The 24,076-nt window shown below is 55.7% G+C and overlaps 1 protein-coding gene across 1 annotated transcript in view; it reads right to left on the reverse strand.

The window, feature by feature from the left end:
• The window catches only part of LOC139241317 (integrin alpha-M-like), a gene marked incomplete at its 5' end in the record, with an annotated part of 101,574 nt that overhangs the window by 72,033 nt on the left and 5,465 nt on the right, over nt 1–24,076 (reverse strand). The window contains one exon of the mRNA XM_070869946.1: nt 21,386–21,499. Coding sequence (XP_070726047.1) covers nt 21,386–21,499 — 114 coding nt within the window. The remainder of the gene's footprint in view (nt 1–21,385; nt 21,500–24,076) is intronic.

The following is a 24,076-nucleotide window of genomic DNA, read 5'->3' on the forward strand; positions in this document are numbered from 1 at the left end:
CGGAGCAGTGAGGGAATCGGTGCAGTGAGGGAATCGGTGCAGTCAGGGAATCGGTGCAGTCAGGGAATCGGTGCAGTGAGGGAATCGGTGCAGTAAGGGAATCGGTGCAGTCAGGGAATCGGTGCATTAAGGGAATCGGTGCAGTCAGGGAATCGGTAAGGGAATCGGTGCAGTAAGGGAATCGGTGCAGTCAGGGAATCGGTGGAATCGGTGCAGTAAGGGATTCGGAGCAGTCAGGGAATCGGTGCAGTCAGGGAATCGGTGCAGTGAGGGAATCGGTGCAGTGAGGGAATCGGAGCAGTAAGGGAATCGGTGCAGTAAGGGAATCGGTGCAGTAAGGGAATCGGTGCAGTCAGGGAATCGGTGCAGTAAGGGAATCGGTGCAGTCAGGGAATCGGTGCAGTAAGGGAATCGGTGCAGTAAGGGAATCGGAGCAGTAAGGGAATCGGTGCAGTCAGGGAATCGGAGCAGTAAGGGAATCGGTGCAGATAGGGAATCGGTGCAGTGAGGGAATCGGTGCAGTAAGGGAATCGGAGCAGTCAGGGAATCGGTGCAGTAAGGGAATCGGAGCAGTAATGGAATCGGTGCAGTGAGGGAATCGGTGCAGTAAGGGAATCGGAGCAGTCAGGGAATCGGTGCAGTAAGGGAATCGGAGCAGTAAGGGAATCGGTGCAGTGAGGGAATCGGTGCAGTGAGGGAATCGGTGCAGTGAGGGAATCGGTGCAGTGAGGGAATCGGTGCAGTCAGGGAATCGGAGCAGTAAGGGAATCGGTGCAGTAAGGGAATCGGTGCAGTAAGGGAATCGGTGCAGTGAGGGAATCGGTGCAGTGAGGGAATCGGTGCAGTGAGGGAATCGGAGCAGTCAGGGAATCGGAGCAGTAAGGGAATCGGTGCAGTAAGGGAATCGGTGCAGTGAGGGAATCGGTGCAGTAAGGGAATCGGTGCAGTAAGGGAATCGGTGCAGTAAGGGAATCGGAGCAGTCAGGGAATCGGTGCAGTCAGGGAATCGGTGCAGTAAGGGAATCGGTGCAGTCAGGGAATCGGTGCAGTCAGGGAATCGGTGCAGTAAGGGAATCGGTGCAGTAAGGGAATCGGTGCAGTAAGGGAATCGGAGCAGTCAGGGAATCGGTGCAGTCAGGGAATCGGTGCAGTAAGGGAATCGGTGCAGTGAGGGAATCGGTGCAGTCAGGGAATCGGTGCAGTAAGGGAATCGGTGCAGTCAGGGAATCGGTGCAGTGAGGGAATCGGTGCAGTCAGGGAATCGGTGCAGTAAGGGAATCGGTGCAGTCAGGGAATCGGTGCAGTGAGGGAATCGGTGCAGTAAGGGAATCAGAGCAGTAAGGGAATCGGTGCAGTGAGGCAATCGGTGCAGTAAGGGAATCGGTGCAGTAAGGGAATCGGTGCAGTAAGGGAATCGGTGCAGTCAGGGAATCGTTGCAGTAAGGGAATCGGTGCAGTAAGGGAATCGGTGCAGTCAGGGAATCGGTGCAGTGAGGGAATCGGTGCAGTAAGGGAATCGGTGTAAGGGAATCGGTGCAGTCAGGGAATCGGTGCAGTGAGGGAATCGGTGCAGTCAGGGAATCGGTGCAGTGAGGGAATCGGAGCAGTAAGGGAATCGGTGCAGTAAGGGAATCGGTGCAGTAACGGAATCGGTGTAAGGGAATCGGTGCAGTGAGGGAATCGGCGCAGTAAGGGAATCGGAGCAGTAAGGGAATCGGTGCAGTGAGGGAATCGGTGCAGTGAGGGAATCGGTGTAGTAAGGGAATCGGAGCAGTAAGGGAATCGGTGCAGTGAGGGAATCGGTGCAGTAAGGGAATCGGTGGAGTAAGGGAATCGGAGCAGTAAGGGAATCGGTGTAGTAAGGGAATCGCTGCAGTAAGGGAATCGGTGCAGTCAGGGAATCGGTGCAGTCAGGGAATCGGTGCAGTAAGGGAATCGGTGCAGTCAGGGAATCGGTGCAGTCAGGGAATCGGTGCAGTAAGGGAATCGGTGCAGTCAGGGAATCGGTGCAGTGAGGGAATCGGTGCAGTCAGGGAATCGGTGCAGTAAGGGAATCGGTGCAGTCAGGGAATCGGTGCAGTGAGGGAATCGGTGCAGTAAGGGAATCAGAGCAGTAAGGGAATCGGTGCAGTGAGGCAATCGGTGCAGTAAGGGAATCGGTGCAGTAAGGGAATCGGTGCAGTAAGGGAATCGGTGCAGTCAGGGAATCGTTGCAGTAAGGGAATCGGTGCAGTAAGGGAATCGGTGCAGTCAGGGAATCGGTGCAGTGAGGGAATCGGTGCAGTAAGGGAATCGGTGTAAGGGAATCGGTGCAGTCAGGGAATCGGTGCAGTGAGGGAATCGGTGCAGTCAGGGAATCGGTGCAGTGAGGGAATCGGAGCAGTAAGGGAATCGGTGCAGTAAGGGAATCGGTGCAGTAACGGAATCGGTGTAAGGGAATCGGTGCAGTGAGGGAATCGGCGCAGTAAGGGAATCGGAGCAGTAAGGGAATCGGTGCAGTGAGGGAATCGGTGCAGTGAGGGAATCGGTGTAGTAAGGGAATCGGAGCAGTAAGGGAATCGGTGCAGTGAGGGAATCGGTGCAGTAAGGGAATCGGTGGAGTAAGGGAATCGGAGCAGTAAGGGAATCGGTGTAGTAAGGGAATCGCTGCAGTAAGGGAATCGGTGCAGTCAGGGAATCGGTGCAGTCAGGGAATCGGTGCAGTGAGGGAATCGGTGCAGTCAGGGAATCGGTGCAGTCAGGGAATCGGTGCAGTGAGGGAATCGGTGCAGTGAGGGAATCGTTGCAGTCAGGGAATCGGTGCAGTAAGGGAATCGGTGCAGTGAGGGAATCGGTGCAGTGAGGGAATCGGTGCAGTCAGGGAATCGGTGCAGTAAGGGAATCGGTGCAGTGAGGGAATCGGTGCAGTAAGGGAATCGGTGCAGTGAGGGAATCGGTGCAGTCAGGGAATCGGTGCAGTCAGGGAATCGGTGCAGTGAGGGAATCGGTGCAGTAAGGGAATCGGTGCAGTAAGGGAATCGGTGCAGTGAGGGAATCGGTGCAGTCAGGAAATCGGTGCAGTCAGGGAATCGGTGCAGTCAGGGAATCGGTGCAGTCAGGGAATCGGTGCAGTGAGGGAATCGGTGCAGTAAGGGAATCGGTGCAGTGAGGGAATCGGAGCAGTAAGGGAATCGGAGCAGTCAGGGAATCGGTGGAATCGGAGCAGTGAGGGAATCGGTGCAGTGAGGGAATCGGTGCAGTCAGGGAATCGGTGCAGTCAGGGAATCGGTGCAGTGAGGGAATCGGTGCAGTAAGGGAATCGGTGCAGTCAGGGAATCGGTGCAGTAAGGGAATCGGTGCAGTCAGGGAATCGGTAAGGGAATCGGTGCAGTAAGGGAATCGGTGCAGTCAGGGAATCGGTGGAATCGGTGCAGTAAGGGATTCGGAGCAGTCAAGGAATCGGTGCAGTAAGGGAATCGGTGCAGTAAGGGAATCGGAGCAGTAAGGGAATCGGTGCAGTCAGGGAATCGGAGCAGTAAGGGAATCGGTGCAGTGAGGGAATCGGTGCAGTGAGGGAATCGGTGCAGTAAGGGAATCGGAGCAGTCAGGGAATCGGTGCAGTAAGGGAATCGGAGCAGTAAGGGAATCGGTGCAGTGAGGGAATCGGTGCAGTGAGGGAATCGGTGCAGTGAGGGAATCGGTGCAGTGAGGGAATCGGTGCAGTGAGGGAATCGGTGCAGTGAGGGAATCGGTGCAGTCAGGGAATCGGAGCAGTAAGGGAATCGGTGCAGTAAGGGAATCGTTGCAGTAAGGGAATCGGTGCAGTGAGGGAATCGGTGCAGTGAGGGAATCGGAGCAGTCAGGGAATCGGAGCAGTAAGGGAATCGGTGCAGTAAGGGAATCGGTGCAGTGAGGGAATCGGTGCAGTAAGGGAATCGGTGCAGTCAGGGAATCGGTGCAGTAAGGGAATCGGTGCAGTAAGGGAATCGGTGCAGTCAGGGAATCGGTGCAGTAAGGGAATCGGTGCAGTCAGGGAATCGGTGCAGTAAGGGAATCGGTGCAGTAAGGGAATCGGTGCAGTAAGGGAATCGGTGCAGTAAGGGAATCGGAGCAGTCAGGGAATCGGTGCAGTCAGGGAATCGGTGCAGTAAGGGAATCGGTGCAGTGAGGGAATCGTTGCAGTCAGGGAATCGGTGCAGTAAGGGAATCGGTGCAGTGAGGGAATCGGTGCAGTAAGGGAATCGGAGCAGTAAGGGAATCGGTGCAGTGAGGGAATCGGTGCAGTAAGGGAATCGGTGCAGTAAGGGAATCGGTGCAGTGAGGGAATCGGAGCAGTAAGGGAATCGGTGCAGTAAGGGAATCGGTGCAGTAACGGAATCGGTGTAAGGGAATCGGTGCAGTGAGGGAATCGGTGCAGAAAGGGAATCGGAGCAGTAAGGGAATCGGTGCAGTGAGGGAATCGGTGCAGTAAGGGAATCGGTGTAGTAAGGGAATCGGAGCAGTAAGGGAATCGGTGTAGTAAGGGAATCGCTGCAGTAAGGGAATCGGTGCAGTGAGGGAATCGGTGCAGTCAGGGAATCGGTGCAGTAAGGGAATCGGTGCAGTAAGGGAATCGGTGCAGTCAGGGAATCGGTGCAGTAAGGGAATCGGTGCAGTGAGGGAATCGGTGCAGTGAGGGAATCGGTGCAGTGAGGGAATCGTTGCAGTCAGGGAATCGGTGCAGTAAGGGAATCGGTGCAGTGAGGGAATCGGTGCAGTGAGGGAATCGGTGCAGTGAGGGAATCGGTGCAGTAAGGGAATCGGTGCAGTGAGGGAATCGTTGCAGTCAGGGAATCGGTGCAGTAAGGGAATCGGTGCAGTGAGGGAATCGGTGCAGTGAGGGAATCGGTGCAGTGAGGGAATCGGTGCAGTAAGGAAATCGGTGCAGTGAGGGAATCGGTGCAGTGAGGGAATCGGTGCAGTAAGGGAATCGGTGCAGTAAGGGAATCGGTGCAGTGAGGGAATCGGTGCAGTAAGGGAATCGGAGCAGTGAGGGAATCGGTGCAGTGAGGGAATCGGTGCAGTCAGGGAATCGGTGCAGTAAGGGAATCGGTGGGAATCGGTGCAGTAAGGGAATCGGTGCAGTCAGGGAATCGGTGCAGTCAGGGAATCGGTGCAGTAAGGGAATCGGTGCAGTAAGGGAATCGGTGCAGTAAGGGAATCGGTGCAGTAAGGGAATCGGTGCAGTAAGGGAATCGGTGCAGTCAGGGAATCGGTGCAGTAAGGGAATCGGTGCAGTCAGGGAATCGGTGCAGTAAGTGAATCGGTGCAGTGAGGGAATCGGTGCAGTCAGGGAATCGGTGCAGTAAGGGAATCGGTGCATTGAGGGAATCGGTGCAGTCAGGGAATCGGTGCAGTGAGGGAATCGGTGCAGTGAGGGAATCGGTGCAGTCAGGGAATCGGTGCAGTAAGGGAATCGGTGGGGAATCGGTGCAGTGAGGGAATCGGTGCAGTAAGGGAATCGGTGCAGTAAGGGAATCGGTGCAGTAAGGGAATCGGTGCAGTAAGGGAATCGGTGCAGTGAGGGAATCGGTGCAGTAAGGGAATCGGTGCAGTCAGGGAATCGGTGCAGTCAGGGAATCGGTGCAGTAAGGGAATCGGTGCAGTGAGGGAATCGGTGCAGTGAGGGAATAGTTGCAGTGAGGGAATCGGTGCAGTCAGGGAATCGGTGCAGTGAGGGAATCGGTGCAGTAAGGGAATCGGTAAGGGAATCGGTGCAGTGAGGGAATCGGTGCAGTAAGGGAATCGGTACAGTCAGGGAATCGGTGCAGTAAGGGAATCGGTGCAGTAAGGGAATCGGTGCAGTGAGGGAATCGGTGCAGTCAGGGAATCGGTGCAGTGAGGGAATCGGTGCAGTAAAGGAATCGGAGCAGTAAGGGAATCGGAGCAGTGAGGGAATCGGTGCAGTCAGGGAATCGGTGCAGTGAGGGAATCGGTGCAGTAAGGGAATCGGTAAGGGAATCGGTGCAGTGAGGGAATCGGTGCAGTAAGGGAATCGGTGCAGTAAGGGAATCGGTGCAGTAAGGGAATCGGTGTAAGGGAATCGGTGCAGTAAGGTAATCGGTGCAGTGAGGGAATCGGAGTAGTAAGGGAATCGGTGTAGTAAGGGAATCGGTGCAGTAAGGGAATCGGTGCAGTGAGGGAATCGGTGCAGTAAGGGAATCGGTGCAGTAAGGGAATCGGTGCAGTCAGGGAATCGGAGCAGTAAGGGAATCGGTGCAGTGAGGGAATCGGAGCAGTAAGGGAATCGTGGCAGTAAGGGAATCGGTGCAGTCAGGGAATCGGTGGAATCGGTGCAGTAAGGGATTCAGAGCAGTAAGGGAATCGGTGCAGTGAGGGAATCGGTGCAGTAAGGGAATCGGTGCAGTCAGGGAATCGGTGCAGTAAGGGAATCGGTGCAGTAAGGGAATCGGAGCAGTAAGGGAATCGGTGCAGTCAGGGAATCGGTGCAGTCAGGGAATCGGTGCAGTGAGGGAATCGGTGCAGTGAGGGAATCGGAGCAGTAAGGGAATCGGTGCAGTAAGGGAATCGGTGCAGTCAGGGAATCGGTGCAGTAAGGGAATCGGTGCAGTCAGGGAATCGGTGCAGTAAGGGAATCGGTGCAGTAAGGGAATCGGAGCAGTAAGGGAATCGGTGCAGTCAGGGAATCGGAGCAGTAAGGGAATCGGTGCAGTGAGGGAATCGGTGCAGTGAGGGAATCGGTGCAGTAAGGGAATCGGAGCAGTAAGGGAATCGGTGCAGTGAGGGAATCGGTGCAGTAAAGGAATCGGAGCAGTAAGGGAATCGGAGCAGTAAGGGAATCGGTGCAGTGAGGGAATCGGTGCAGTCAGGGAATCGGTGCAGTGAGGGAATCGGTGCAGTAAGGGAATCGGTAAGGGAATCGGTGCAGTGAGGGAATCGGTGCAGTAAGGGAATCGGTGCAGTAAGGGAATCGGTGCAGTAAGGGAATCGGTGTAAGGGAATCGGTGCAGTAAGGTAATCGGTGCAGTGAGGGAATCGGAGTAGTAAGGGAATCGGAGTAGTAAGGGAATCGGTGCAGTGAGGGAATCGGTGCAGTGAGGGAATCGGTGCAGTGAGGGAATCGGTGCAGTGAGGGAATCGGTGCAGTAAGGGAATCGGTGCAGTAAGGGAATCGGTGCAGTCAGGGAATCGGAGCAGTAAGGGAATCGGTGCAGTGAGGGAATCGGAGCAGTAAGGGAATCGGTGCAGTAAGGGAATCGGTGCAGTCAGGGAATCGGTGGAATCGGTGCAGTGAGGGAATCGGTGCAGTAAGGGAATCGGTGCAGTAAGGGAATTGGAGCAGTAAGGGAATCGGTGCAGTCAGGGAATCGGTGCAGTCAGGGAATCGGTGCAGTCAGGGAATCGGTGCAGTGAGGGAATCGGTGCAGTCAGGGAATCGGTGCAGTCAGGGAATCGGTGCAGTCAGGGAATCGGTGCAGTAAGGGAATCGGTGCAGTAAGGGAATCGGAGCAGTAAGGGAATCGGTGCAGTCAGGGAATCGGTGCAGTCAGGGAATCGGTGCAATCAGGGAATCGGTGCAGTGAGGGAATCGGTGCAGTAAGGGAATCGGTGCAGTCAGGGAATCGGTGCAGTAAGGGAATCGGTGCAGTCAGGGAATCGGTGCAGTAAGGGAATCGGTGCAGTAAGGGAATTGGTGCAGTAAGGGAATCGGTGCAGTCAGGGAATCGGAGCAGTGAGGGAATCGGTGCAGTAAGGGAATCGGTGCAGTAAGGGAATCGGAGCAGTAAGGGAATCGGTGCAGTCAGGGAATCGGTGCAGTCAGGGAATCGGTGCAGTCAGGGAATCGGTGCAGTGAGGGAATCGGTGCAGTAAGGGAATCGGTGCAGTCAGGGAATCGGTGCAGTAAGGGAATCGGTGCAGTCAGGGAATCGGTGCAGTAAGGGAATCGGTGCAGTAAGGGAATCGGAGCAGTAAGGGAATCGGTGCAGTCAGGGAATCGGTGCAGTGAGGGAATCGGTGCAGTGAGGGAATCGGTGCAGTGAGGGAATCGGAGCAGTAAGGGAATCGGTGCAGTGAGGGAATCGGTGCAGTGAGGGAATCGGTGCAGTAAGGGAATCGGAGCAGCAAGGGAATCGGTGCAGTAAGGGAATCGGAGCAGTAAGGGAATCGGTGCAGTGAGGGAATCGGTGCAGTGAGGGAATCGGTGCAGTGAGGGAATCGGTGCAGTGAGGGAATCGGTGCAGTGAGGGAATCGGTGCAGTAAGGGAATCGGTGCAGTAAGGGAATCGGAGCAGTAAGGGAATCGGTGCAGTAAGGGAATCGGTGCAGTGAGGGAATCGGTGCAGTGAGGGAATCGGTGCAGTGAGGGAATCGGTGCAGTAAGGGAATCGGAGCAGTAAGGGAATCGGTGCAGTGAGGGAATCGGTGCAGTAAGGGAATCGGAGCAGTAAGGGAATCGGTGCAGTGAGGCAATCGGTGCAGTAAGGGAATCGGTGCAGTCAGGGAATTCGGTGCAGTGAGGGAATCGGAGCAGTAAGGGAATCGGTGCAGTAAGGGAATCGGTGCAGTAACGGAATCGGTGTAAGGGAATCGGTGCAGTGAGGGAATCGGTGCAGGAAGGGAATCGGAGCAGTAAGGGAATCGGTGCAGTGAGGGAATCGGTGCAGTAAGGGAATCGGTGTAGTAAGGGAATCGGAGCAGTAAGGGAATCGGTGTAGTAAGGGAATCGGTGCAGTAAGGGAATCGGTGCAGTCAGGGAATCGGTGCAGTCAGGGAATCGGTGCAGTAAGGGAATCGGTGCAGTAAGGGAATCGGTGCAGTCAGGGAATCGGTGCAGTCAGGGAATCGGTGCAGTAAGGGAATCGGTGCAGTAAGGGAATCGGTGCAGTGAGGGAATCGGTGCAGTAAGGGAATCGGTGCAGTAAGGGAATCGGTGCAGTCAGGGAATCGGTGCAGTGAGGGAATCGGTGCAGTGAGGGAATCGGTGCAGTAAGGAAATCGGTGCAGTGAGGGAATCGGTGCAGTGAGGGAATCGGTGCAGTAAGGGAATCGGTGCAGTAAGGGAATCGGTGCAGTGAGGGAATCGGTGCAGTAAGGGAATCGGAGCAGTGAGGGAATCGGTGCAGTGAGGGAATCGGTGCAGTCAGGGAATCGGTGCAGTAAGGGAATCGGTGGGAATCGGTGCAGTAAGGGAATCGGTGCAGTCAGGGAATCGGTGCAGTCAGGGAATCGGTGCAGTAAGGGAATCGGTGCAGTAAGGGAATCGGTGCAGTAAGGGAATCGGTGCAGTAAGGGAATCGGTGGGAATCGGTGCAGTAAGGGAATCGGTGCAGTCAGGGAATCGGTGCAGTCAGGGAATCGGTGCAGTAAGGGAATCGGTGCAGTAAGGGAATCGGTGCAGTAAGGGAATCGGTGCAGTCAGGGAATCGGTGCAGTAAGGGAATCGGTGCAGTCAGGGAATCGGTGCAGTAAGTGAATCGGTGCAGTGAGGGAATCGGTGCAGTCAGGGAATCGGTGCAGTAAGGGAATCGGTGCATTGAGGGAATCGGTGCAGTCAGGGAATCGGTGCAGTGAGGGAATCGGTGCAGTGAGGGAATCGGTGCAGTCAGGGAATCGGTGCAGTAAGGGAATCGGTGGGGAATCGGTGCAGTGAGGGAATCGGTGCAGTAAGGGAATCGGTGCAGTAAGGGAATCGGTGCAGTAAGGGAATCGGTGCAGTAAGGGAATCGGTGCAGTGAGGGAATCGGTGCAGTAAGGGAATCGGTGCAGTCAGGGAATCGGTGCAGTCAGGGAATCGGTGCAGTAAGGGAATCGGTGCAGTGAGGGAATCGGTGCAGTGAGGGAATAGTTGCAGTGAGGGAATCGGTGCAGTCAGGGAATCGGTGCAGTGAGGGAATCGGTGCAGTAAGGGAATCGGTAAGGGAATCGGTGCAGTGAGGGAATCGGTGCAGTAAGGGAATCGGTACAGTCAGGGAATCGGTGCAGTAAGGGAATCGGTGCAGTAAGGGAATCGGTGCAGTGAGGGAATCGGTGCAGTCAGGGAATCGGTGCAGTGAGGGAATCGGTGCAGTAAAGGAATCGGAGCAGTAAGGGAATCGGAGCAGTGAGGGAATCGGTGCAGTCAGGGAATCGGTGCAGTGAGGGAATCGGTGCAGTAAGGGAATCGGTAAGGGAATCGGTGCAGTGAGGGAATCGGTGCAGTAAGGGAATCGGTGCAGTAAGGGAATCGGTGCAGTAAGGGAATCGGTGTAAGGGAATCGGTGCAGTAAGGTAATCGGTGCAGTGAGGGAATCGGAGTAGTAAGGGAATCGGTGTAGTAAGGGAATCGGTGCAGTAAGGGAATCGGTGCAGTGAGGGAATCGGTGCAGTAAGGGAATCGGTGCAGTAAGGGAATCGGTGCAGTCAGGGAATCGGAGCAGTAAGGGAATCGGTGCAGTGAGGGAATCGGAGCAGTAAGGGAATCGTGGCAGTAAGGGAATCGGTGCAGTCAGGGAATCGGTGGAATCGGTGCAGTAAGGGATTCAGAGCAGTAAGGGAATCGGTGCAGTGAGGGAATCGGTGCAGTAAGGGAATCGGTGCAGTCAGGGAATCGGTGCAGTAAGGGAATCGGTGCAGTAAGGGAATCGGAGCAGTAAGGGAATCGGTGCAGTCAGGGAATCGGTGCAGTCAGGGAATCGGTGCAGTGAGGGAATCGGTGCAGTGAGGGAATCGGAGCAGTAAGGGAATCGGTGCAGTAAGGGAATCGGTGCAGTCAGGGAATCGGTGCAGTAAGGGAATCGGTGCAGTCAGGGAATCGGTGCAGTAAGGGAATCGGTGCAGTAAGGGAATCGGAGCAGTAAGGGAATCGGTGCAGTCAGGGAATCGGAGCAGTAAGGGAATCGGTGCAGTGAGGGAATCGGTGCAGTGAGGGAATCGGTGCAGTAAGGGAATCGGAGCAGTAAGGGAATCGGTGCAGTGAGGGAATCGGTGCAGTAAAGGAATCGGAGCAGTAAGGGAATCGGAGCAGTAAGGGAATCGGTGCAGTGAGGGAATCGGTGCAGTCAGGGAATCGGTGCAGTGAGGGAATCGGTGCAGTAAGGGAATCGGTAAGGGAATCGGTGCAGTGAGGGAATCGGTGCAGTAAGGGAATCGGTGCAGTAAGGGAATCGGTGCAGTAAGGGAATCGGTGTAAGGGAATCGGTGCAGTAAGGTAATCGGTGCAGTGAGGGAATCGGAGTAGTAAGGGAATCGGAGTAGTAAGGGAATCGGTGCAGTGAGGGAATCGGTGCAGTGAGGGAATCGGTGCAGTGAGGGAATCGGTGCAGTGAGGGAATCGGTGCAGTAAGGGAATCGGTGCAGTAAGGGAATCGGTGCAGTCAGGGAATCGGAGCAGTAAGGGAATCGGTGCAGTGAGGGAATCGGAGCAGTAAGGGAATCGGTGCAGTAAGGGAATCGGTGCAGTCAGGGAATCGGTGGAATCGGTGCAGTGAGGGAATCGGTGCAGTAAGGGAATCGGTGCAGTAAGGGAATTGGAGCAGTAAGGGAATCGGTGCAGTCAGGGAATCGGTGCAGTCAGGGAATCGGTGCAGTCAGGGAATCGGTGCAGTGAGGGAATCGGTGCAGTCAGGGAATCGGTGCAGTCAGGGAATCGGTGCAGTCAGGGAATCGGTGCAGTAAGGGAATCGGTGCAGTAAGGGAATCGGAGCAGTAAGGGAATCGGTGCAGTCAGGGAATCGGTGCAGTCAGGGAATCGGTGCAATCAGGGAATCGGTGCAGTGAGGGAATCGGTGCAGTAAGGGAATCGGTGCAGTCAGGGAATCGGTGCAGTAAGGGAATCGGTGCAGTCAGGGAATCGGTGCAGTAAGGGAATCGGTGCAGTAAGGGAATTGGTGCAGTAAGGGAATCGGTGCAGTCAGGGAATCGGAGCAGTGAGGGAATCGGTGCAGTAAGGGAATCGGTGCAGTAAGGGAATCGGAGCAGTAAGGGAATCGGTGCAGTCAGGGAATCGGTGCAGTCAGGGAATCGGTGCAGTCAGGGAATCGGTGCAGTGAGGGAATCGGTGCAGTAAGGGAATCGGTGCAGTCAGGGAATCGGTGCAGTAAGGGAATCGGTGCAGTCAGGGAATCGGTGCAGTAAGGGAATCGGTGCAGTAAGGGAATCGGAGCAGTAAGGGAATCGGTGCAGTCAGGGAATCGGTGCAGTGAGGGAATCGGTGCAGTGAGGGAATCGGTGCAGTGAGGGAATCGGAGCAGTAAGGGAATCGGTGCAGTGAGGGAATCGGTGCAGTGAGGGAATCGGTGCAGTAAGGGAATCGGAGCAGCAAGGGAATCGGTGCAGTAAGGGAATCGGAGCAGTAAGGGAATCGGTGCAGTGAGGGAATCGGTGCAGTGAGGGAATCGGTGCAGTGAGGGAATCGGTGCAGTGAGGGAATCGGTGCAGTGAGGGAATCGGTGCAGTAAGGGAATCGGTGCAGTAAGGGAATCGGAGCAGTAAGGGAATCGGTGCAGTAAGGGAATCGGTGCAGTGAGGGAATCGGTGCAGTGAGGGAATCGGTGCAGTGAGGGAATCGGTGCAGTAAGGGAATCGGAGCAGTAAGGGAATCGGTGCAGTGAGGGAATCGGTGCAGTAAGGGAATCGGAGCAGTAAGGGAATCGGTGCAGTGAGGCAATCGGTGCAGTAAGGGAATCGGTGCAGTCAGGGAATTCGGTGCAGTGAGGGAATCGGAGCAGTAAGGGAATCGGTGCAGTAAGGGAATCGGTGCAGTAACGGAATCGGTGTAAGGGAATCGGTGCAGTGAGGGAATCGGTGCAGGAAGGGAATCGGAGCAGTAAGGGAATCGGTGCAGTGAGGGAATCGGTGCAGTAAGGGAATCGGTGTAGTAAGGGAATCGGAGCAGTAAGGGAATCGGTGTAGTAAGGGAATCGGTGCAGTAAGGGAATCGGTGCAGTCAGGGAATCGGTGCAGTCAGGGAATCGGTGCAGTAAGGGAATCGGTGCAGTAAGGGAATCGGTGCAGTCAGGGAATCGGTGCAGTCAGGGAATCGGTGCAGTAAGGGAATCGGTGCAGTAAGGGAATCGGTGCAGTGAGGGAATCGGTGCAGTAAGGGAATCGGTGCAGTAAGGGAATCGGTGCAGTCAGGGAATCGGTGCAGTAAGGGAATCGGTGCAGTGAGGGAATCGGTGCTGTGAGGGAATCGGTGCAGTGAGGGAATCGTTGCAGTCAGGGAATCGGTGCAGTAAGGGAATCGGTGCAGTGAGGGAATCGGTGCAGTGAGGGAATCGGTGCAGTGAGGGAATCGGTGCAGTAAGGGAATCGGTGCAGTGAGGGAATCGTTGCAGTCAGGGAATCGGTGCAGTAAGGGAATCGGTGCATTGAGGGAATCGGTGCAGTGAGGGAATCGGTGCAGTGAGGGAATCGGTGCAGTAAGGGAATCGGTGCAGTGAGGGAATCGGTGCAGTGAGGGAATCGGTGCAGTCAGGGAATCAGTGCAGTAAGGGAATCGGTGCAGTCAGGGAATCGGTGCAGTAAGGGAATCGGTGCAGTCAGGGAATCGGTGCAGTCAGGGAATCGGTGCAGTAAGGGAATCGGTGCAGTAAGGGAATCGGTGCAGTAAGGGAATCGGTGCAGTCAGGGAATCGGTGCAGTAAGGGAATCGGTGCAGTGAGGGAATCGGTGCAGTAAGGGAATCGGTGCAGTGAGGGAATCGGTGCAGTAAGGGAATCGGTGCAGTAAGGGAATCGGTGCAGTCAGGGAATCGGTGCAGTCAGGGAATCGGTGCAGTAAGGGAATCGGTGCAGTCAGGGAATCGGTGCAGTAAGGGAATCGGTGCAGTAAGGGAATCGGTGCAGTAAGGGAATCGGTGCAGTCAGGGAATCGGTGCATTGAGGGAATCGGTGCAGTCAGGGAATCGGTGCAGTGAGGGAATCGGTGCAGTGAGGGAATCGGTGCAGTCAGGGAATCGGTGCAGTAAGGGAATCGGTGGGGAATCGGTGCAGTGAGGGAATCGGTGCAGTAAGGGAATCGGTGCAGTAAGGGAATCGGTGCAGTAAGGGAATCGGTGCAGTCAGGGAATCGGTGCAGTGAGGGAATCGTTGCAGTGAGGGAATCGGTGCAGTCAGGGAATCGGTGCAGTGAGGGAATCGGTGCAGTAAGGGAATCGGTGCAGTAAGGGAATCGGTGCAGTAAGGGAATCGGTGCAGTGAGGGAATCGGTGCAGTCAGGGAATCGGTGCAGTAAGGGAATCGGTGCAGTAAGGGAATCGGTGCAGTAAGGGAATCGGTGCAGTCAGGGAATCGGTGCAGTGAGGGAATCGGTGCAGTAAGGGAATCGGTAAGGGAATCGGTGCAGTGAGGGAATCGGTGCAGTAAGGGAATCGGTGCAGTAAGGGAATCGGTGCAGTAAGGGAATCGGTGTAAGGGAATCGGTGCAGTAAGGTAATCGGTGCAGTGAGGGAATCGGAGTAGTAAGGGAATCGGTGTAGTAAGGGAATCGGTGCAGTAAGGGAATCGGTGCAGTAAGGGAATCGGTGCAGTCAGGGAATCGGTGGAATCGGTGCAGTAAGGGATTCGGAGCAGTAAGGGAATCGGTGCAGTAAGGGAATCGGTGCAGTCAGGGAATCGGTGCAGTCAGGGAATCGGTGCAGTAAGGGAATCGGTGCAGTAAGGGAATCGGTGCAGTCAGGGAATCGGTGCAGTGAGGGAATCGGAGCAGTAAGGGAATCGGTGCAGTGAGGGAATCGGTGCAGTGAGGGAATCGGTGCAGTGAGGGAATCGTTGCAGTCAGGGAATCGGTAAGGGAATCGGTGCAGTGAGGGAATCGGTGCAGTAAGGGAATCGGTGCAGTAAGGGAATCGGTGCAGTAAGGGAATCGGTGTAAGGGAATCGGTGCAGTAAGGTAATCGGTGCAGTGAGGGAATCGGAGTAGTAAGGGAATCGGTGTAGTAAGGGAATCGGTGCAGTAAGGGAATCGGTGCAGTAAGGGAATCGGTGCAGTCAGGGAATCGGTGGAATCGGTGCAGTAAGGGATTCGGAGCAGTAAGGGAATCGGTGCAGTAAGGGAATCGGTGCAGTCAGGGAATCGGTGCAGTCAGGGAATCGGTGCAGTAAGGGAATCGGTGCAGTAAGGGAATCGGTGCAGTCAGGGAATCGGTGCAGTGAGGGAATCGGAGCAGTAAGGGAATCGGTGCAGTGAGGGAATCGGTGCAGTGAGGGAATCGGTGCAGTGAGGGAATCGTTGCAGTCAGGGAATCGGTGCAGTAAGGGAATCGGTGCATTGAGGGAATCGGTGCAGTGAGGGAATCGGTGCAGTGAGGGAATCGGTGCAGTAAGGGAATCGGTGCAGTGAGGGAATCGGTGCAGTGAGGGAATCGGTGCAGTCAGGGAATCAGTGCAGTAAGGGAATCGGTGCAGTCAGGGAATCGGTGCAGTAAGGGAATCGGTGCAGTCAGGGAATCGGTGCAGTCAGGGAATCGGTGCAGTAAGGGAATCGGTGCAGTAAGGGAATCGGTGCAGTAAGGGAATCGGTGCAGTCAGGGAATCGGTGCAGTAAGGGAATCGGTGCAGTGAGGGAATCGGTGCAGTAAGGGAATCGGTGCAGTGAGGGAATCGGTGCAGTCAGGGAATCGGTGCAGTGAGGGAATCGGTGCAGTGAGGGAATCGGTGCAGTAAGGGAATCGGTGCATTGAGGGAATCGGTGCAGTCAGGGAATCGGTGCAGTGAGGGAATCGGTGCAGTGAGGGAATCGGTGCAGTCAGGGAATCGGTGCAGTAAGGGAATCGGTGGGGAATCGGTGCAGTGAGGGAATCGGTGCAGTAAGGGAATCGGTGCAGTAAGGGAATCGGTGCAGTAAGGGAATCGGTGCAGTCAGGGAATCGGTGCAGTGAGGGAATCGTTGCAGTGAGGGAATCGGTGCAGTCAGGGAATCGGTGCAGTGAGGGAATCGGTGCAGTAAGGGAATCGGTGCAGTAAGGGAATCGGTGCAGTAAGGGAATCGGTGCAGTGAGGGAATCGGTGCAGTCAGGGAATCGGTGCAGTAAGGGAATCGGTGCAGTAAGGGAATCGGTGCAGTAAGGGAATCGGTGCAGTCAGGGAATCGGTGCAGTGAGGGAATCGGTGCAGTAAGGGAATCGGTAAGGGAATCGGTGCAGTGAGGGAATCGGTGCAGTAAGGGAATCGGTGCAGTAAGGGAATCGGTGCAGTAAGGGAATCGGTGTAAGGGAATCGGTGCAGTAAGGTAATCGGTGCAGTGAGGGAATCGGAGTAGTAAGGGAATCGGTGTAGTAAGGGAATCGGTGCAGTAAGGGAATCGGTGCAGTAAGGGAATCGGTGCAGTCAGGGAATCGGTGGAATCGGTGCAGTAAGGGATTCGGAGCAGTAAGGGAATCGGTGCAGTAAGGGAATCGGTGCAGTCAGGGAATCGGTGCAGTCAGGGAATCGGTGCAGTAAGGGAATCGGTGCAGTAAGGGAATCGGTGCAGTCAGGGAATCGGTGCAGTGAGGGAATCGGAGCAGTAAGGGAATCGGTGCAGTGAGGGAATCGGTGCAGTGAGGGAATCGGTGTAGTGAGGGAATCGGTGCAGTGAGGGAATCGGTGCAGTGAGGGAATCGGTGCAGTCAGGGAATCGGAGCAGTAAGGGAATCGGTGCAGTAAGGGAATCGGTGCAGTAAGGGAATCGGTGCAGTAAGGGAATCGGTGCAGTGAGGGAATCGGTGCAGTGAGGGAATCGGTGCAGTGAGGGAATCGGTGCAGTGAGGGAATCGGTGCAGTGAGGGAATCGGTGCAGTAAGGGAATCGGTGCAGTAAGGGAATCGGTGCAGTGAGGGAATCGGTGCAGTGAGGGAATCGGTGCAATCAGTGAATCGGTGCAGTCAGGGAATCGGTGCAGTGAGGGAATCGGTGCAGTCAGGGAATCGGTGCAGTCAGGGAATCGGTGCAGTGAGGGAATCGGTGGAATCGGTGCAGTGAGGGAATCGGTGCAGTGAGGGAATCGGAGCAGTAAGGGAATCGGTGCATTAAGGGAATCGGAGCAGTAAGGGAATCGGTGTAGTGAGGGAATCGGAGCAGTAAGGGAATCGGTGCATTAAGGGAATCGGAGCAGTAAGGGAATCGGTGCAGTATGGGAATCGGTGCAGTAAGGGAATCGGTGCAGTACGGGAATCGGTGCAGTAAGGGAATCGGTGCAGTGAGGGAATCGGTGCATTAAGGGAATCGGAGCAGTAAGGTAATCGGTGCAGTATGGGAATCGGTGCAGTAAGGGAATCGGTGCATTAAGGGAATCGGTGCATTAAGGGAATCGGAGCAGTAAGGTAATCGGTGCAGTATGGGAATCGGTGTAGTGAGGGAATCGGTGCAGTAAGGGAATCGGTGCAGTGAGGGAATCGGTGCAGGAAGGGAATCGGTGCATTAAGGGAATCGGAGCAGTAAGGTAATCGGTGCAGTATGGGAATCGGTGTAGTGAGGGAATCGGTGCAGTAAGGGAATCGGTGCAGTGAGGGAATCGGTGCAGCAAGGGAATCGGTGTAGTGAGGGAATCGGTGCAGTAAGGGAATCGGTGCAGACAGAGAGAAAGACAGATAGAGAGAGAGAGAGAGACTGGAATTGCAGAATAGGACTGGGGACCGAGAATGGGACTGGACCGGGAGATTGGGGACCGAGAATGGGACCGGACCGGGAGATTGGGGACCGAGAATGGGACCGGACCGGGAGATTGGGGACCGAGAATGGGACTGGACCGGGAGATTGGGGACCGAGAATGGGACCGGACCGGGAGATTGGGGACCGAGAATGGGACTGGACCGGGAGATTGGGGAATAAGAACGGGAGCGGACCGGGAGATTGGGGAATGAGAACGGGAGCGTACCGGGAGATTGGGGAATGAGAACGTGAGCGGACCGGGAGATTGGGGAATGAGAACGGGAGCGGACCGGGAGATTGGGGAATGAGAACGAGAGCGGACCGGGAGATTGGGGAATGAGAACGGGACCGGACCGGGAGATTGGGGACCGAGAATGGGACCGGACCGGGAGATTGGGGACCGAGAATGGGACTGGACCGGGAGATTGGGGACCGAGAATGGGACCGGACCGGGAGATTGGGGACCGAGAATGGGACCGGACCGGGAGATTGGGGACCGAGAATGGGACTGGACCGGGAGATTGGGGAATGAGAACGGGAGCAGACCGGGAGATTGGGGAATGAGAACGGGACCGGACCGGGAGATTGGGGAATGAGAACGGGACTGGATCGGGAGATTGGGGACCGAGAACGGGACTGGACCGTGAGATTGGGGACCGAGAATGGGACGGGACCGGGAGATTGGGGACCGAGAATGGGACCGGACCGGGAGATTGGGGAATGAGAACGGGACTGGATCGGGAGATTGGGGACCGAGAACGGGAGCGGACCAGGAGATTGGGGAAGGAGAACGGGAGTGGACCGGGAGATTGGGGAATGAGAACGGGAGTGGACCGGGAGATTGGGGAATGAGAACGGGAGCGGACCGGGAGATTGGGGAATGAGAACGGGACTGGACCGGGAGATTGGGGACCGAGAATGGGACCGGACCGGGAGATTGGGGACCGAGAATGGGACCGGACCGGGAGATTGGGGACCGAGAATGGGACTGGACCGGGAGATTGGGGACCGAGAATGGGACTGGACCGGGAGATTGGGGACCGAGAATGGGACCGGACCGGGAGATTGGGGACCGAGAAGGGGAGTGGACCGGGAGATTGGGGAATGAGAACGGGACCGGACCGGGAGATTGGGGACCGAGAACGGGAGCGGACCGGGAGATTGGGGACCGAGAATGGGACTGGACCGGGAGATTGGGGAATGAGAACGGGAGTGGACCGGGAGATTGGGGAATGAGAACGGGAGTGGACCGGGAGATTGGGGACCGAGAACGGGAGTGGACCGGGAGATTGGGGACTGAGAACGGGACTGGACCGGGAGATTGGGGAATGAAAATGGGAGCGGACCGGGAGATTGGGGACCGAGAACGGGAGTGGACTGGGAGATTGGGGAATGAGAACGGGAGTGGACCGGGAGATTGGGTAATGATAACGGGAGCGGACCGGGAGATTGGGGAATGAGAACGGGAGCGGACCGGGAGATTGGGGACCGAGAACGGGAGTGGACCGGGAGATTGGGCAATGAAAATGGGAGCGGACCGGGAGATTGGGGACCGAGAACGGGAGTGGACTGGGAGATTGGGGAATGAGAACGGGAGTGGACCGGGAGATTGGAGAATGAGAACGGGACCGGACCGGGAGATTGGGGAATGAGAACGGGAGCGGACCGGGTGATTGGGGAATGAGAACGGGAGCGGACCGGGAGATTGGGGAATGAGAACGGGAGTGGACCGGGAGATTGGGGAATGAGAACGGGACCAGACCGGGAGATTGGGGAATGAGAACGGGAGCGGACCGGGAGATTGCGGAATGAGAACGGGAGTGGACCGGGAGATTGGGGACCGAGAATGGGAGTGGACCGGGAGATTGGGCAATGAAAACGGGAGCGGACCGGGAGATTGGGGAATGAGAACGGGAGTGGACCGAGAGATTGGGGAATGAGAACGGGACCAAACCGGGAGATTGGGGAATGAGAACGGGAGCGGACCGGGAGATTGCGGAATGAGAACGGGAGCGGACCGGGAGATTGCGGAATGAGAACGGGAGCGGACCGGGAGATTGCGGAATGAGAACGGGAGTGGACCGGGAGATTGGGGACCGAGAACGGGACCGGACCGGGAGATTGGGGAATGAGAACGGGACTGGACCGGGAGATTGGGGAATGAGAACGGGAGTGGACCGGGAGATTGGGGAATGAGAACGGGACTGGACCGGGAGATTGGGGAATGAGAACGGGAGCGGACCGGGAGATTGGGGAATGAGAACGGGACCGGACCGGGAGATTGGGGACCGAGAACAGGACTGGACCGGGAGATTGGGGAATGAGAACGGGAGCGGACCGGGAGATTGGGGAATGAGAACGGGAGTGGACCGGGAGATTGGGGAATGAGAACGGGACTGGACCGGGAGATTGGGGACCGAGAATGGGAGCGGACCGGGAGATTGGGGAATGAGAACGGGAGTGGACCGGGAGATTGGGGAATGAGAACGGGACTGGACCGGGAGATTGGGGACCGAGAATGGAACCAGACCGGGAGATTGGGGACCGAGAATGGAACCAGACCGGGAGATTGGGGATCGAGAATGGAACCAGACCGGGAGATTGGGGACCGAGAACGGGACCATGCTGACTTGGACCGATCCTGTCACTGCTTTCCAAATGTGCTGCTATTACATCTTTAATAATTGATGAATACATTTTCCCCACCACCGATGTCAGGCTAACCTCAGTTACACGGGGAGAGATTGGAGAGGCTAGGCTTGTTCTCCTTAGGGCAGAGAAGGTTGAGAGGTGATTTGATGGAGGTGTTCAAAATCATGAGGGGTCTGGGCAGAGTAGACCGCGAGAAACTGTTCCCATTGGCGGAAGAGGGCACAGATTTAAGACAATTGCCAAAAGAACCAGGGGTCAAATGGCCAACATTGGATTACATAACATAAGAAATAGGAGCAGGAGTCGGCCATTCGGCCCCTCGAGTCTGCTCCGCCATTTAATACGACCATGGCTGATCCGATCATGGACTCAGCTCCACTTCCCCGCCCGCTCCCCATAACCCTTCACTCCCTTATCGCTCAAATATCTGTCTATCTCCACCTTAAATATATTCAATGTCCCAGCCCCCACAGCTCTCTGGGGCAGAGAATTCCACAGATTTACAACCCTCTGAGAGAAGAAATTCCTCATCTCCTTCGTAAATGGGTGGCCCCTTATTCTAAGATCGTGACCCCCTAGTTCTAGTCTCCCCCGCGAGGGAAACATCCTCTCTGCATCCACCTTGTCGAGCCCCCTCAGAATCTTATAAGTTTCAATAAGATCACCTCTCATTCTTCTGAACTCCAATGAGTAGAGGCCCAACCTCCTCAACCTTTCCTCATAAGACAAACCCCTCATCTCCGGAATTAACCGAGTGAACCTTCTCTGAACTGCCTCCAAAGCAAGTGTATCCCTCCTTAAATACGGAGACCAAAACTGCACGCAGTACTCCAGGTGTGGCCTCACCAATACCCTGTACAGTTGTAGCAGGACTTCTATGCTTTTATACTCTATGCCCCTTTGCAATAAAGGCCAACATTCCCTTGGCCTTCCTGATCACTTGCTTTACCTGCATACTAACCTTTTGTGTTTCATGTACAAGTAACCCCCAGGTCCCTCTGTACCTCAGCATTTTCTCTCCATTTAAATTATAACTTCCCAAATTATCCCACGTATGACTCTGCAGGATGTCCCGACACCTCCCCGCGCTCCCCGCTCCCCGCCATCGCCCAGCACCCCCAACCCCCTCCCCTCGCCGCGTTTACCTGGGAGATGTTGGTCAAGGAGAGGTTACCCCGCAGGGCAAAGGTCACCGGCGCTTTCTGCTCCAGCAGCTCGATCCAGCAACGCATCACCTGGCAGATCTCGGCCTTGCAGTCCTGCGGGAGGGTGGCGGGGCATCGGAAAAGGGCGTCAGTTTGGCGAGACGGGCGCACAGCAAGATCCCAGGAGTCGTTTCCCAGCCCCCCCCCCCACCTCCCCCGCCCCACGGGACCTCCGTTATCCTCAGTCCGATCTCCCCCCACCCTGACTCTACCCGCAGGAACGTAAGGACTGGGGGGGAGGGGGCCATTTGGCCCCTCCAGCTCAGCCCCAACACTCAACGAGACCGCCACCTAATTCCACCTGCTCCATTGGCCCCGTCATTTCTCAAAACCCTTTGGTTAACAAAAATCTCGCGATCTCAGGGTGAACAATTGATCTCACAGCTCCAACCGCCGTTTGCGGAAGAGAGTCCCAACTTTCTACCGCCCTTGTGTGTGTCGAAATGTTTCCGAATTTCACTCCTGAAAGGGCTGGCTCTAATTTTCAGGCTGTGTTCCCCCTCCCCCGCACCTCGTCCAAGACTCCCCAACCCGCGGCAATAGTCTCTCTCGAACTACCCGCTCTTGACCCTCTTAATATCCTGCAAACGTCAATCAGATTCCCCCCCGCCTTAACCGTCTCCATTGCAGGGACAACAACCCGAGTTTGTGCAATCTCTCCTTGCAACTTAACCCTTGGAGTCCGGGTACACCTGCTGGTTAACGTACGCTGCACCCCCTCCGATGTATCCTTCCGCAGGCTGAACATAAGGACATAAGAATTAGGAACAGGAGGAGGCCCATTCAGCCCCTCGAGCCTGTTACATTGGGAACAGGAGGAGGCCCATTCAGCCCCTCGAGCCTGTTACATTAGGAACAGGAGGAGGCCCATTCAGCCCCTCGAGCCTGTTACATTAGGAACAGGAGGAGGCCCATTCAGTCCCTCGAGCCTGTTACATTAGGAACAGGAGGAGGCCCATTCAGCCCCTCGAACCTGTTACATTAGGAACAGGAGGAGGCCCATTCAGCCCCTCGAGCCTGTTACACAGGAACAGGAGGCCCATTCAGCCCCTCGAGCCTGTTACACAGGGACAGGAGGAGGCCCATTCAGCCCCTCGAGCATGTTACATTAGAAACAGGAGGAGGCCCATTCAGCCCCTCGAGCCTGTTACATTAGGAACAGGAGGAGGCCCATTCAGCCCCTCGAGCCTGTTACATTAGGAACAGGAGGAGGCCCATTCAGCCCCTCGAGCCTGTTACATTAGGAACAGGAGGAGGCCCATTCAGCCCCTCGAGCCTGTTACATTAGGAACAGGAGGAGGCCCATTCAGCCCCTCGAGCCTGTTACATTAGGAACAGGAGGAGGCCCATTCAGCCCCTCGAGCCTGTTACATTAGGAACAGGAGGAGGCCCATTCAGTCCCTCGAGCCTGTTACATTAGGAACAGGAGGAGGCCCATTCAGCCCCTCGAACCTGTTACATTAGGAACAGGAGGAGGCCCATTCAGCCCCTCGAGCCTGTTACACAGGAACAGGAGGCCCATTCAGCCCCTCGAGCCTGTTACACAGGGACAGGAGGAGGCCCATTCAGCCCCTCGAGCATGTTACATTAGAAACAGGAGGAGGCCCATTCAGCCCCTCGAGCCTGTTACATTAGGAACAGGAGGAGGCCCATTCAGCCCCTCGAGCCTGTTACATTAGGAACAGGAGGAGGCCCATTCAGCCCCTCGAGCCTGTTACATTAGGAACAGGAGGAGGCCCATTCAGCCCCTCGAGCCTGTTACATTAGGAACAGGAGGAGGCCCATTCAGCCCCTCGAGCCTGTTACATTAGGAACAGGAGGAGGCCCATTCAGCCCCTCGAGCCTGTTACATTAGGAACAGGAGGAGGCCCATTCAGCCCCTCGAGCCTGTTACATTAGGAACAGGAGGAGGCCCATTCAGCCCCTCGAGCCTGTTACATTAGGAACAGGAGGAGGCCCATTCAGCCCCTCGAGCCTGTTACATTAGGAACAGGAGGAGGCCCATTCAGCCCCTCGAGCCTGTTACACAGGAACAGGAGGAGGCCCATTCAGCCCCTCGAGCCTGTTACATTAGGAACAGGAGAAGGCCATCGAGCCCCTTGAGTCTGTTACACAGGAACAGGAGGAGGCCCATTCAGCCCCTCGAGCCTGCTCCGCCATTCAATAAGGTCATGGCTGATCTGGCCGTGGACTCAGCTCCACTTACCCACCCGCTCCCCATAACCCTTAATTCCCTTATTGGTTAAAAATCTATCTATCTGTGACTTGAATACATTCAATGAGCTAGTCTCAACTGCTTCCTTGGGCAGAGAATTCCACAGATTCACAACCCTCTGGGAGGAGAAATTCCTTCTCAACTCGGTTTTAAATGGGCTCCCCCGTATTTTGAGGCTGTGCCCCCTAGTTCTAGTCTCCCCGACCAGTGGGAACAACCTCTCTGCCTCTATCTTGTCTATCCCTTTCATTATTTTAAATGTTTCTATAAGATCACCCCTCATCCTTCTGAACTCCAACGAGTAAAGACCCAGTCTGCTCAATCTATCATCATAAGGTAACCCCCTCATCTCCGGAATCAGCCTCGTGAATCGTCTCTGTACCCCCTCCAAAGCTAGTATATCCTTCCTTAAGTAA

Source organism: Pristiophorus japonicus, unplaced genomic scaffold (assembly GCF_044704955.1).
Source record: "Pristiophorus japonicus isolate sPriJap1 unplaced genomic scaffold, sPriJap1.hap1 HAP1_SCAFFOLD_1038, whole genome shotgun sequence".
Lineage (NCBI taxonomy): Eukaryota > Metazoa > Chordata > Chondrichthyes > Pristiophoridae > Pristiophorus > Pristiophorus japonicus.